This window comes from Lycorma delicatula, chromosome 4 (assembly GCF_047948215.1).
Source record: "Lycorma delicatula isolate Av1 chromosome 4, ASM4794821v1, whole genome shotgun sequence".
NCBI lineage: Eukaryota > Metazoa > Arthropoda > Insecta > Hemiptera > Fulgoridae > Lycorma > Lycorma delicatula.
In genome coordinates, this window is record NC_134458.1 from 58,798,270 (window position 1) to 58,813,224 (window position 14,955).

At 28.5% G+C, this 14,955-nt stretch overlaps 1 protein-coding gene across 1 annotated transcript in view; it reads left to right on the forward strand.

Annotated features, from left to right (window-relative positions):
* LOC142323433 (inactive selenide, water dikinase-like protein) overlaps positions 1–14,955 on the forward strand; it is a 29,621-nt gene that overhangs the window by 8,475 nt on the left and 6,191 nt on the right. The window contains exons 3-6 of the mRNA XM_075363040.1: positions 557–705; positions 8,881–8,993; positions 11,132–11,322; positions 14,150–14,362. Of these exons, the coding sequence (XP_075219155.1) occupies positions 557–705; positions 8,881–8,993; positions 11,132–11,322; positions 14,150–14,362 (666 nt within the window). The remainder of the gene's footprint in view (positions 1–556; positions 706–8,880; positions 8,994–11,131; positions 11,323–14,149; positions 14,363–14,955) is intronic.

Here is a 14,955-nt window from a genome sequence, read left to right on the forward strand (position 1 = left end):
TTTCTGTTAATTTTGCAAGTAGTTAAAACAGTATGCATATAACTGAAAGTCCCAGTAACAAAAAGGCAGGTGTTCTTTTCAAATTGCTGCTCTTAAAAGGGGTAGAAGAGTGTGGAAGAAATGTGAAATAATATTTCTGTTTAATGTATTTTATATTACCATTACCCGAGAAATGAAATGATAGTTGCATGAAAACCATAAAGAGAAGTCACTCATGTTATACAGTATTGTCTCACTCAGTCAGAACAAATTTTTTAATGCTAATGTTTGTGATCTCATCATTTATTTTGAGATTACCAGATATAAACTATTCTTTTGAAGAAAATACTTATCGCTAAAGAGTTTTGTTGCTATATACCTTCTTATCACCCAGTGTATCAATCAGATTATTACAGATTGCTTGTTTCTATAATAAATTCATTAACAAAGATATGTATTCTACAATTCATTATATAATATAAAAATTTTAGTTTTTATGGCTGATATAGTGATCAGTTAAAATGGAAAATATTTTAGTTTTTATTAATATTATTTATTAATTTTGTTTTTTTAATAGGAAAGATCACATGTGCAAATGTGTTAAGCGATTTGTATGCGATGGGTGTGACTGAATGTGACAATATGTTAATGCTACTTGGGGTTTCAACAAAAATGACTGAAAAAGAAAGGGATGTTGTAATGCCTTTGATAATGAGAGGTTTCAAGGTGAGTTTTTATTTCCTAAATTGGATTTATGTGTACTGTGTTGTCACAACTTCTATTAAAATGTTACAAAGGTTTGAAGTTCGTATTGTATTATGTAATGTGAATAATTATTCACAAACCAGTGGTTTGGTAACTACAACAGATCATGATTCAAGGTTTCTTATATTTAATAAATTGATATTCTTAAGTGTGAATTCTTGGATCGTGAAAAATCTACAAGATGATTTCAGTTGGAAAATCTTGGTTTTATAATTAAAAAATTAACAATTGCCATAAACCAATAATATGGGTTCCACTGTCAGTTATTGGAATAGCACTGGATGTACTTTAGTTCTAGGGGGACATGTTATATAGTGTAAATTTTGTCCATATTTAGTGTCAGTCTTTCTTAAGGAAGTTGGCTGTTGTAGGAGGGTATGATGTTCACCATGATGATGGGATCCTGTAATGGTTTGATGACAAGTGACAAAATAAATACCCTCATTATTGTCTCCATAATGTTCAGTGAAATTATTTCTAGTTAGTTCCACTTTTTGATAAATGATCTCTTTTCTCCCCTCATTTAGTTCCACTTTTTGATAAATGATCTCTTTTCTCCCCTCAAGCATTAACCGTCATTTAATTAAATGCTATTTTGGGAGGTTATGTGCTAGGGCCATTAAATTGGACAAAATTTCTTGATCAAAATAAAGGTTATTTTTAGTTCTTAAATTGGCAGCATTATAAAATACATTGTCATCTGACTGCACAGAAATTAATCTGTTTTATTTTTTGCTTGATATGTATTTTATATAAAGCCCGTATCTAGAGAGGAATATTCTATTCCAGTCAACAGGGCTTATCATGACAAAATAGTTACCTGGAAACCTATTATAGGGTTTTTGAAGTATGTTTCGTAGATGAAGACATATTTTTTTAACTTGCAACTTGGTGAAATAATGTTTTTATGCAAAAAAAAATTTTTTTGCTTATAAAATGAAAACCATTGGCTCAATGTGATAATACATTCAATACAAAAGTTGTAGAAAATTGCAAAAGCTGTAAAATGAGATCTTATGTGTTTTGATTGATGCGTTTCCTGCCAGGAAAATCTGGAAAAATGGTAATTTTTATGAAAATGTTCAACTCTGTTGTTTTTGTGTTTGAAGCATTGGCGGCCCTGTGGGGAAACTATAGGTAATGTCTTAAAGAATATGTATGCAGAAGCTGGACTCTTTATCGGATGCATACTTTGTAAAAAATGGACATTCTAAATTTTTCATGCCTTGCAGGATTCATTCTATCTCGTGCGATCGCTTAAATGAAAATTTAAAGATTGATTCGGAAACTAGAGAAGCTAAACAACAATTCATTAATTTACTTCCAGCGATTTAAATGTTGTTTAATTAGTTTAAAATGCAAGTGAAGTGGTGGTATACGTTTGAGGATATATGTTTGATCAGAGCGCATTGTTTCACTTCCCTCCTGCTACCGTATACCCCCACTACCACTGCCTCACTTAGCGTGCTCGCATATAACACTTCATATTTGGGTGCATTTTGAACTAATTCATCATTTAAACGACTGGAAGTAAATTAATGAATTGTTGTTTAGCTTTTCTAGTTTCCGAATCCATCTTTAAATTCTCATTTAAGCAATCATAAGTAGAATTAATGCTGTAAGAAATGGCATGAAAAATTTAGAATGTCTAATGTGCAGAAAGTATGCAACCAACAAAATCCAGCTTCTGCACATATTCTATAAGACATTACCTATATTTTCACCAAAGGTCAATGCTTCAAATGTAAAGCAAAAGAGTTTGACATTTTCACAAAAAATACCATTTTTAGCAGTTTTTCTGGATTTTCTTGGTGGGAAATACATCAATCAAAATGCATAAGGTCTCATTTTACAGATTTTGCAATTTTCTACAACTTTTGTGTTAAATGTGTTATCATTGCTTCAACGGTTTTCATTTTATAAGCAAAAAACAAAGAAAAAATTTCACAAAAACATGGTTTAAAAATCACATTTCAAAATATCCCACAATCGGTTTCCAGGTAATAGTTTTGTCACAAACTCAGTCCTATTTGTACTCTATTGACTGGTCTGTATTAAACAGTATAGTGTCCTATTAGCAGAGGGCTTTATTACCTAATATATACAGTGCCTATGATGCAGGCTGCACACTGTTTATAACAATTATTGATAAACAGTTAAATTATATAGAAGACTAATAAAGTTACAAACATTTTTTTTTTAGTGTTTTATTTATATATTTTTTTTAAATTCAATGATGTTTAAGAAACTAATGGAAGTTCTTGAAAAATCTGTTAAATAATATAAGAGGCATGTATGTTAAGATGAAAAAAAATTCAGACACATTAGAACCTATATTTTAAAAACATACATAATGAATTACAAATAAATACATACATACATAGCAAATTTTAAGTTTGTTTTATCACTTAGATGAATTCATTGATTTGAATATTTTATCTATACATATATAAAAACATGACTCATAAACCAAGCTATTTGCTTGCATGGCTCAGTTATTTCAATCAATACTAACTAGGCTGTTGCCAACAATAGTTAAGCAATTTTTTTTTATTGGTTGTTTATATTCATTCATTAATAACGACTGGTACAATTCATTATTCACCAGATGCGATGTATGAGGAGTAATCCAATTTTTTGTAACAAAAAACAATTCTGGATCAGAAATTCACAAGCAAATTTTGTGGCATTTATGGGCTAAATATTATGAGTGGCGATAAACTAAGACAGTGGTGCCATTCATTTTGAGAAGGGCGGATGAACATTAATGATGAAGAACTTAGCAACCACAGTTGTTGGTGATAATAGATGATTTGATTAAATTAGTTGATCAAAAAACAAAGAAAACCGGTGCTTTACCATTTCAAAATTGTCTTTGATGTTTCACAATCTTTGATTTATGTAGTTTTGATGAAAAATTCAGCTATAAAAAACTGTGTGCCAGATGGATGCTGATGTTAACCTACATATACAAATAAAACATTTTGCTGCAGCACATGAATTTTTACGGCGTTATATAAATGAAAGTGATGAATTGTTTGATCACATTGGTATTGGAGATGAAACCTGGATTTCTTACTCAAAACATCAAGACAAAGTAGCAGACAATGCAGTTGCAGCTGTTCAGTTTCATGTGCTTCTTATTAATGATAAACAAACTATGTAACTCTTTTCTTCTTACTTATGTAAGGCATATAAATATGAATCTAGTTAAGTTCAACAGCTGTTTTATAATATATATTTTGTGTTTATAATACTGTTGTTAGTTAATTCAGTTCAGTAAAAGATGTATTTATAGTTAATTCAGTTCTGTTAAAGATGTAACTTAAATGTGAATTTAAATAAAATACTTTAATATAATACTCCTTAAAATATAAAAATTGTACATGTATGTCATAATTAACCTCAAAAGTGTGAAATAAGTTACTAATAATATGATATTGAAATAAATGAAAAGTATCTAAATCTGTATAAATTACATATAATAAAAATATAATTGATTTGCACTAACAAGGTTTATATTGAAAGACATTAATGATCCAGCGGCATAAGTTCTGAATTCTGGAAGGTGATTGTGAGGCAATTAGAGAAATATTCAAAGGAAAATCTTCAATCATCCATTGACTAAGCTACCAGTAATGTATCTTCACCTTAAACTGTGGCTTGCTTTGCATTACAAAGGTTTGACGATAATGACAAATTGAAAAATGATGTTTGTTACTGTCTGGTTTAAGTCGCTGACAGCAGAAATTTTTGGAGAATGAAGAAGCTAGTTTTGTAATTCAACAATATGAAAAATGTGTTGAGAGTTGAAGGCAGCTACATAGAGAAGTAGTAAATAAATTTGTTTTTATGATGCATAAGTGGTAAAGTTTGTGCTTATTATTTTTCAATTTTGTTTTTATTTAAAAACAGACCATACTTTAAAACACAGCTCATATATATATATATATATGATTTATATTTTATATATATATAATTTAAATTCTATTAATATAACAGAATATTGAGATCTGACATAATTTCTACCATAGAGAGATCTTACCATAATTTTACCATGAAAGTTCTTCTGCAGGATCCCGCATCCTCAGTCATGATTGAAATACTTAATTAAACTGCATATTAAAAATTATATAAAATTGAGAGATCCCGCAAAAATACTTTCATGGTAAAATTAAGATAAGATATGTCATCTCAGTATTCTGCACTTATATTAATAGAATTTAAAATATCATTTAACAGTACATAGGAGTAATATGAATCTTAAAAAGATTAATTTCAATAAAATTATATACAGGTGTCCTTTAAAGGTGAGGCCAAACTCAGGAAGTAATTATAATTAACATACTTAAGAAAAAATGTCTAGTAAACATAGGTCTGAAAACACATATTTTTTTGTCTGCCTGCCATTTTGTGTTTTTTAAGAAAAAAAATATTTTTCAAGAATGGTTAAAGATAACACAATAAAATTTTCTATTTTATTTAAACTAACACTTTTTAATAGGAAAAAAATAACGATATTCTTCATTGAAAAATTTTAAAATGGTGGTTGTTTCATCTTAAATATCTTAGGTAATTACTAGATTTATCAAATTATTATAAAATTTATTGTATTATAAAAATTATGAAGCATTCTCTTGTGAACAAAACAACACATTAAAATTGCTAAAATTAACAATTTTAATCAGAAACCACAATAATAAAAAAAACAAGATGTCCACCATATCGGTTTAGGCCTATGTTTTGCAATAACTCTGTTGTTTTTTGTTGAATTTTTATGTAAGGTGTCATTTTGTTCACAAAAAAATGCTTCATAATTTTTGTAATATAACATAATTTGATAATGTAAGATATTTGATAATTCCTAAGATATTAAGATTGAAAAATTGAAACAATCACCATTTTCAAATTTTTCTGTGAAGAATATTGTTATTTTTTTCCTATTAAGAAATGTTGGTTTAAATAAAGTAAAAAATTTTATTGCGTTATCTCCAACCATTCTTGTAAAATTATTTTTTTCGTAACCTTTTCAGAACATGTTGTACCCTTGGAACTGGTTATGTACGGCGTCAGTTTTAAAACGCTGTTATAAAATCATTTTATATGGCATCTAAGTCAGTTATTTTTTTTTTATATTCACAAAGGAATCAGTTTTATTATACAATTTGAACGACGTTTATACGATGTAAAATGTTTTATTTAGACTGGAAAGAATATGACCATTTTTTCTCAGAAATGTGCTTGTGTGTATGACTTGTGTATTATAATTGCTATGAGGATTACGGATTTCTTTATTATTTACAAAAATAGCTTATCTTACTAGCAACATATCGATGTATTGAAACAAATAATAAATTATGATATATGGCAAACAAAAAAAAAGAAGGAATTTGTGGTCATAAATACGTCACTTTTACTTGAGGTCTATAAGTATCTTTTCAGACAAACGATATCGGTAAACATGTAACACATATCGATTCGTAATGAATAACAGTATACAGTAAAAATGGTTTTTTGTCAATCTGAATAGTCTCTTGAGTGGTGGGGATTTTTATAAAACGTAGTTTTCTGAATCTACTTTCACTTATACTAACATATGTTACTAATCTGTGATTTATGACACGGGCTTTTCATCATGTTTTGCCCGATTTGCAACCGAAAGTATTATTTTTTAAATCAACAAACTATGTTTCATAAACATAAAGCAAAAAATAAAAATTTCGCTAATAAAAAATGCGGTAGAAATGCACAAAACAAATTCTGCAATTAAATTATCGTAATTTTTGTGCTGTTTCAATTTTGTTGTTGTTACAGGCATAAAAAATATCCAATCATAACAGTTATTTTTGTCAGAATCTGTTAAATCTCTTTAATATACTGTAATTTTTTGAAATTTTTTTCACAAGAGGCTAGCATAAGACTATGAAGAGAGGCAATCAGATACCAACATATTTTCGCAGAGCACTAATCAACCGTGGGTCATTGTGATGGGAAAAGGTTAAAAAACACAATATGGCATTTTGTGCCATTTTGCAACAGAAAAATATGCATTTTAGGACCTATGTTCACTGGACATAATTTCATCAATACGTTAAGTAGAATCAGTTCCTAGAGTTTGGCCTCACCTTTAAAGGACATTCTGTATATAAGTAATATATATATAAAATGAAGTCTGTTCTGTTTTATGTTATTTTATTAAAAACTCATAAAGTAAGAAATCTTATATAAAGAGGAATGCTAGAAAAAGATGTTTTTATACTGTTATTTGTGTCTGTATACATGTGTAACTTTTTTAACAGCAGGTTGTGTGATAAAAAATCAAAATGCGATATTTTAAATTAGATTTGTTAGAAAAAAGAACAGTGTGAAAACTTATTTCCTATTTGTGAATAGAATTTGTTTTTACATTCATCAGCTACTGTGTTGGACTGAACATTTAAATATAAATTCCTTCCTATTAAATACAAATAGGCACTCTGTTATTTTATTGATGAAACATTTTATCAGTACGCATATTTATTAGATATACAGGATATTATTTCAAGCAAATTATAATACGGTTATCAGTTACAGCATAAAATATTTGCTTGCTTATCAGTGACTCATTGTAATTGTAAAAAAACTAACTAAATTAATAAGTAATTCTATATAACATTTTTAAGAATGTTAATATATACTAAAATATTAATAAAACTGATCATAGCCTTATGTATACATATATTTACTGTTCTAAGTAATTACTGTTGTATATGTATATATGCACTAATTGCCAATAATAAAAATTGTTTGTGTTTGTATTTTTCTATAATTATAATGAAATTAAATAGTTACATCTAAGGTAGTCTGTTAATTTTTTTTTATTTAGTTTATTAGCTATGAACTAATTTTAAAGCTATCCTTAGCTTTTTTTATGTAACTTATTAAAAATATATGCATATATTTGTTTTAGTTCTCATGATAATAAAGTATGTATTGTCAGAGTCCAGTATAGTTTTTATAGTTTGATATTTTCATATGCTGCTTAATGAAATATTGATGTGTTAATGTTTCTAAAAAATAATTTTTTCAAATTATAATTTAATATGTCTAAACACTGTTTACTTTCTAATAGGCTTTTATGAAACATGATGTGCTTTATTCCCTCTTATGTGAATATTCTCCAGAAACTACAAAAAAAAAACCATTTAATATTCTAATTTCACAGACAACCGATTTTTTTAATTACTGTTCTTAAAAATTAATTTCTATAACTCGTTAGGCAGATATATTTTAAAGACACTATTATCAAAATAATTACTGGCGCCTGGAATTTTGTTGGGATAAGGTGAAAGTCCATATTTTAACCACAGATAGTACAGAATTGTTTTGATAAATTATAGAGCTTAGACAGAATATATAATACTACGTCATATTTTTCTTCAAATGTAAGTGCCAAATTTCTTTCTGTTTAAACAAGTTCTTAATAAACTAAAATAGGCTTCAGTCTGGTTTATATATATATATTTTTTTTTTTTTCTTAATTTATTAAGATTAAATTTTGTATAGTCCAAATGAATTAACTATGTATAATATAATATTTTTTCATCCTCCGCAAAGTACAGAATTAGATACTCTAATTCTAGATTCTATTTCTTTTACCTTGTAGAGGCTGAAAAAAATATATATTAATTTTTTTTTTTATATAAATTTTTTTATAAAATTACAACAGATCAGACAGTGGTGTCTTTTGTTAATCATATTCTAGATATTCATTCATATTGCAAGCATATTATAAATATAGTATTAAAGCTTTACAAAATATGCCAGAAGAGTAAAATGAAATTGCTAAATATTATGTTTGTTGACCTTAACTTGTTGCATTATACAAATTAAGTTACCGCAGAATAGAATAGCTTTAAAGCTGTTGTCAACTTTCACTATTATCGAGTTTATTTGTTCAGCATAAGTGAATAGAACTTTTAAAGGGTGAAGCATTTTTTTTTCTCTTTTCGATGTAACGATAGAAAAAAAAGTGTTGGCCATTATAGATTTTGTTATATGTAAGCATCTGTATTAAAATTATATTATTCATTTCTGTACATAGCATTGTTATTTTTTTTAGGTTAAAAATTTTGTTTGTATTCTTAAAATTTATAGGATTCGGCCTTAGAAGCCGGAACAACTATCACTGGAGGACAGACGGTTGTTAATCCTTGGTGTGTTATTGGAGGTGTAGCATCAACTGTTTGTCAGCCGAATGAGTACATCGTGTCAGTATTTTCAAAATAATTCTTGTAATCCAATTCGATTACTTCATATATTCTGTTTGTATTAGGTAATGCTCTTTTACTTAGTGGATACTACCTGAACTTATATGGGAAAATCAGCATTATTATTAGGAACCTGATTTTTAGACTTGAAACAAATAAAAATGTTTAATGTAGTACTACGTATGTATACATACAGTGAAAAGTTTCCAAACCAAATTGGGAGTGAGGTGAACCTGTAATAAGGGATAATTGAGAACTCCACCAATGTTCCCTTTTCCTAAATCTACATAGATTTTTGGCTTCTGTGGTCAGTTATTATTTCCTCTTCACCACTGAACAACTTTGTAATAAAAGTTGATTGAGGCATTAAGGAGAAAACACTGATAAAAAATTTGCTTCTCTATAAAAATCTTGATTATATTTATTTTGCAACCTAACTTTGCTCTGTTTTTTCTCCTCTATCTAAAGCTGGAAAGAGCAGATGGGTGAAGAGTAAATCACTTTTTATTTTAATATAGATACTTTTTATTACTCAAAAATGAATTACTGCTTTTGGTATATTATTATCTAAAGCATTATTATTACAATAAATATAAATTTTTGCTAATTCATTAATTAGGAATAAAGATTTAATTTTTTTTATAGTAATGGAAGTGGTGCAGCTCAAGTTCTTTCATTGGAATCATTAGTAACTATAACACCTCTGTTTTGTTTTGTTGATGATAAACTTAATAGTTTGTAGTGTTGTTGACCTTATTACAGATGTTTTTATTATGTTATCTTAGTTTTTTTTTACAATATAGTTTTTCACAGTCTCCCACATAATCTCCTTTGGATTTAAATCCTGGAAATACAGAGGTAGTCTAAAATCATTGCATTAAATGTTTAATTAGTAAACCAAACTTTACTGCTCAACCTACACTTAAAAATTTCCTATTTAACTTTGAGATTGTGTTGACTCTTTTGAAAGAGGCTTATGGAAACATATGATAGTTTTAATAAATTTTTAATTTTAAGGGCGAATATAGACTATGTGAATCAAGTTATGGATATTGCATTGTGAACCATTTCAAAACTGTGTAAGCTACCCTTATTAAAAAAGTTAAACTGTTGCTAAATAGTGGACACAGTACAGAGGCAACACAATGCAAAAGTCATTTGCTGTTGCCATATTAGTATTCTTTGAAAAAGAAATAATTTTGTAATATTTCCTTGATGTTACATCCATTAATTTGTAATAAAATGGTGAACAAATTTCTAATATTTTCTAAATTCATAGATGAGTGGAGCCAAACAGTCTTAAAGATTAAGTAAATATTAAATTACAATATTAGGTTACAATTTGTAACCTTATCATTTACTTTTAACATATAGTTTATATATTAAATTACTTCATTGTTACCTTATTAAAACTAAATGTAAGTATGTAGTACATAATATACGTTCAAGAAATCGTAATACCCCCCAGACAAATATAATTTGTGGACTGGTACATATTTTGAACATTCGTGAATAAATCATGTAGCCAATGGTTCTGTATGTACACCATCATGCTGTATATGCAGACTTATGTCACCATGTTCTCCTTGACATGTTGCAAAGCATATCTTGTGTTATTTATTTTTTAGAAGGTTTCCTCCGCATAGTTATGCTCTTTTTCATTTGCTGTGTATCAACATTGACATACATAGGCCTGGACTATTCACCACAATAAAGAGTTGTTAGGTGTGGAAGGGTCATGGCTTCGTAGTGGTAATTGCAATGGAACCAGCAATGCTTCTGACCATGGCAGATCCACCAGGCTGGAATTTTTATTATTTAGGAAATCACACACTTGAAGAGCAAAATGAGCTGGAGCCCTAAATCTCAGTTTTCATACTTGTTCCACAACATCTTTATTGAAGTCGAGGTATTAACCATCTTTCCAACATTTGTTAATAAGAATCTCTATTCACATACTCTTTAAAAACAAATTGATCCACACAAATATCACAATATCATCCCAGCCTAGCCCATATTATGTAATGTAATGATTCCTATCCACTGGAATTAGCATAAGCAACATTGATGTTGCTTATAACTGTATCAGAAAAAAAATTATTGGACTTGTAATTATCATCTTTTATTGTAATGCACAGGCCAGATAATGCTGTAATCGGAGATGTTTTAGTGCTCACCAAACCATTAGGAACTCAAGTAGCAGTCAATGCTCATCAGTGGTTAGATCAACCTGAACGTTGGAATCGCATCAAGTTGGTTGTTTCTGAAGAAGATGTACGTAAAGCTTATCAGAGGTCCATGGACTCCATGGCAAGGCTAAACAGAATCGGTGGGTCTAATTTAAGACTTTATTTTTGTATCATAATAAATTAGCTTGTGAACACCGATGAAAGATCCAGTTGTTTATTACTAATTAATCAAAGCCATTGTTCGTATTTTACACCTTTATTAAAATTCTTTTTTCTTTAAAAAATAATTACTATTTTTAATGAAAATTTCAGAGTTAACTTTTAAAAAGTCATTTGGTTATTTCAACTAGATGATAAATTTTTTTAATGAAACATTGTTAACTGTTCATTTAAAAAAAACTCTTCAAATTGATATAAAACTGCAGAAGTATTTTTTAATAATTCTTTACTTATGATATTTTATAAAAATTTTAGAATATAATCATTCACAATATAAATTTAGATACATATAAACTATTCTTGATTTTAAAATGTAATTACATTATCCAAAAGCAATTCTGCTATTTATATAATACATGATTTCATTAAAGTTTTTCAATCAAATCTACTTCTGTACATTCTGTAAGATAAAACTACTTATTTTAAATCGAATTTTAATATCTTTTTTATTCATATTAATAACCAACATTGGTCATAAGTTAACAAGCAGACACTGTATTGTGATTATTGTAACATTTTTCCACTGCAGATCTCCTGGAAATGTTAAATTATTCATTAACTTATTCAGCCTACAATGTACACTGAAAAATTAAAAAACAAAAAACAAAAAAACTTTATTTGCTATACTAGAAATTCATATTTTAAATCTAATAAAAAAAAAATACATAAAACGATTTTCTTAACCTTACTTTTGAACGACTTGTTTCATTTTTCTTAAAAATGTTCAATTTTGTTCTAAAAACAAGTGTTTGTTCAATATTTAGTGAGTCTATGTAAATTAGCCTAACTTGAGTTCCTCTCTTAATCCTTATAACTAATCCTACACTCAGTTTTTAATTACATTTAAAAATTTGTTTTTGAATGAAAATTTTTCAAACATTATGGACAAGAAGAGGAATTTGACATTTCTCACACTGCCACACAGTTTCACTTCTTCTCTTTTGTGCAAAGAAGACATCTTTTTGTTTGATGGTTTTTTCTAGCAGTAGCAGGAATGTTTTCAACAAAATGAGCTCACAGCTTTGCCTCTAGGTGTGCAAGTGTCTATCACAAGTTTTATACATTTTTCAATTTCCACAGAACTGCTTTCTTCCTACTACTGAAAGTATTACTACCACTATCATCCGATTCATCTTCATCTGTCACTCCACATGCCACATTATCTTCACCATTATTGTTATCACTTTCTAAAAGTAATTCCTCAATGTGAAAATCTGATAAATATTGAGACATTTTTCCGCAAAAAAATTCTCAGATTATAAGCTATAACACGAACATGAAGTTAACCAACAACACCATAAACAAACCAAACACATGAATGTCGTTTTGGCAATTTCAGCAGGTTACCAATATTATGGCCATGGCTTTGTTAAAAAAAAATGTTTAAATTGTTTCTGTATCTAAATTTATTATTAACGTATAAATAAATAAAAATAAATTTATATTGTAGCTGAAATATGACGTCAAAAATTAAACATTTTTCCCCAATTTTACATCTTTATTTTGTTCCATACAAAGAATAGACTTCCACTGCCATCCAATGATGAAAGCATAAACTACGTAGAGTCTAATATTTCTTATAAAACATGCAGTGAGTGATATGCGTCAAAAGAACAGATGGTCAGGCAGCATTATGACATGGCAAGTAACGTTCGTCAAAGTGTCGTAAGGTGTCATCTTCTGATGAGGTAGACTCGTCAAAGTGGCAGAATGGGTTAATGTCGTTTTTAAATAAGAAATCTGACAAATGATTGTGCAAATACGTGCTTTTATTAACAAGATATGCCATTCTAATGGTGTGAACAAGAACTTTGTTTTGACATTAAGCTACAGCAAAAAAATTCAAAAAGTTAACTCTACTATACTAATTCTTCAATTTGTTTTCATTCTGTAAACACATGTTGGTTGTATCTTTATTGCTTGACCATTATTCAATCGATATCAATTTTATAAGTATTTATGTTTGATTGACTTAAATCAGTTAATGTCAGGAAGGGCATTTAGCCCTAAAAGTATGCTTAACTCCAAAAAAAAACCACTTGTAAAATAAGAAAAAGAAAAAATTTAATTTTATACAGTATAATTGTAATTATTGTAAAATAAAACTTCATTTCACGGTTGTCCATGTACAATCAGTAGTTCAGAATATCAAATTTGAAGAAGGTATAAGTAGCCCTAAAGAGTTTAGCAGCTGTTAATGATCCATGTTACGAGAGAAATTCTTACCAGATTTCTTTTTGATTACCAGAAATTTATAGATTAGCAACCATGAAAATAAATTCTACTGCTATATTAACATAATTTTTACATCACATAGTTACAATCGCATAGTTTTATAATAAAATTGAGAATATTGTGGTAATTAACAAAATTATATTTGAAGTAAATAATTGATAAAACATGCTGTTAAATCATCAAACAAATTTAATTAGGTCAAAATAATTAAAAAGCACTGTGTACTTAGCATTTGATCATAGTGGAAGCAGCAGTGCATAGAGTGAAGCTCATTGAACAGTACATCAATTAAAAAGAAAAAAAACATGTTTGATTCACTAGCTGTAAGCTGGAATGCTGTTGCTGTTTGACTCATTACTATCAATGTATGTTTCAATTCACTGTAACCTGTGCTTCACTATTCTCTCTACCTTGCAGTGCTAATAATATTATAATTTACTTTACCTTCAGTTTTTTTTGTTTTTTTTTAGAAACCATTATTTATTTATTAATTTTAATTTTTTAATGAAACAGCTGCACGCTTGATGCACAAGTATAATGCGCATGGAGCAACTGATGTAACTGGATTTGGCCTGCTTGGGCATGCTCAAAATTTAGCCAAGTACCAGAAGAATGAAGTGTCCTTTGTTATTCACAACCTTCCAGTTATTGCTAAGATGGCAGCAGTAGCTAAAGCATGTGGTAGCATGTTTCAGCTTCTTCAGGGCCACTCTGCTGAAACATCTGGTAAGCCTCATTTAACCTATATTCTGCCTTACAGTTAAAGCTTCATGTATTATTTAATTACAACACATTTTAAACATTTACTTTTTATTCTATTTCGGATCCTATAAACTAACTCTCATCAACACAGTTAGATAGATCCTCTAGATTTTTTCACACAGTTCAAGGTGTGTTAAACTGGGTTCTACTGTTAAATAATCATTTGTGCTAGAAATCATCCTTAGTTCAGGCAATATGTGCACATTGTAATGAATGCTAATTCATCAATTTCAAGCATTGGTAATTCACTGACTAAGCATACCAACAACAAGAAATGAACAAATATAACAAGTGAAACAAGCATAGACCACAAGGCTACCTATACATAAATATAGTGTTCTGATTCTACGTCACTTATGTGTTCAAAAAATAAAAAAAAGCATATGAGAGTGTAAATTAAGGCCAGTTCAATGCAAGCAAAGTTAATCCTAGGCAATAGGCCAAGTGCTTGCTCCCTCTTCTTTTATATTTATTTCTACTGAGTACCCTTTGACCTTTGTATACATTGTTATGCAAATTGGTCACACATGCTTTTAAAAGTTTGAAAACATAAACAG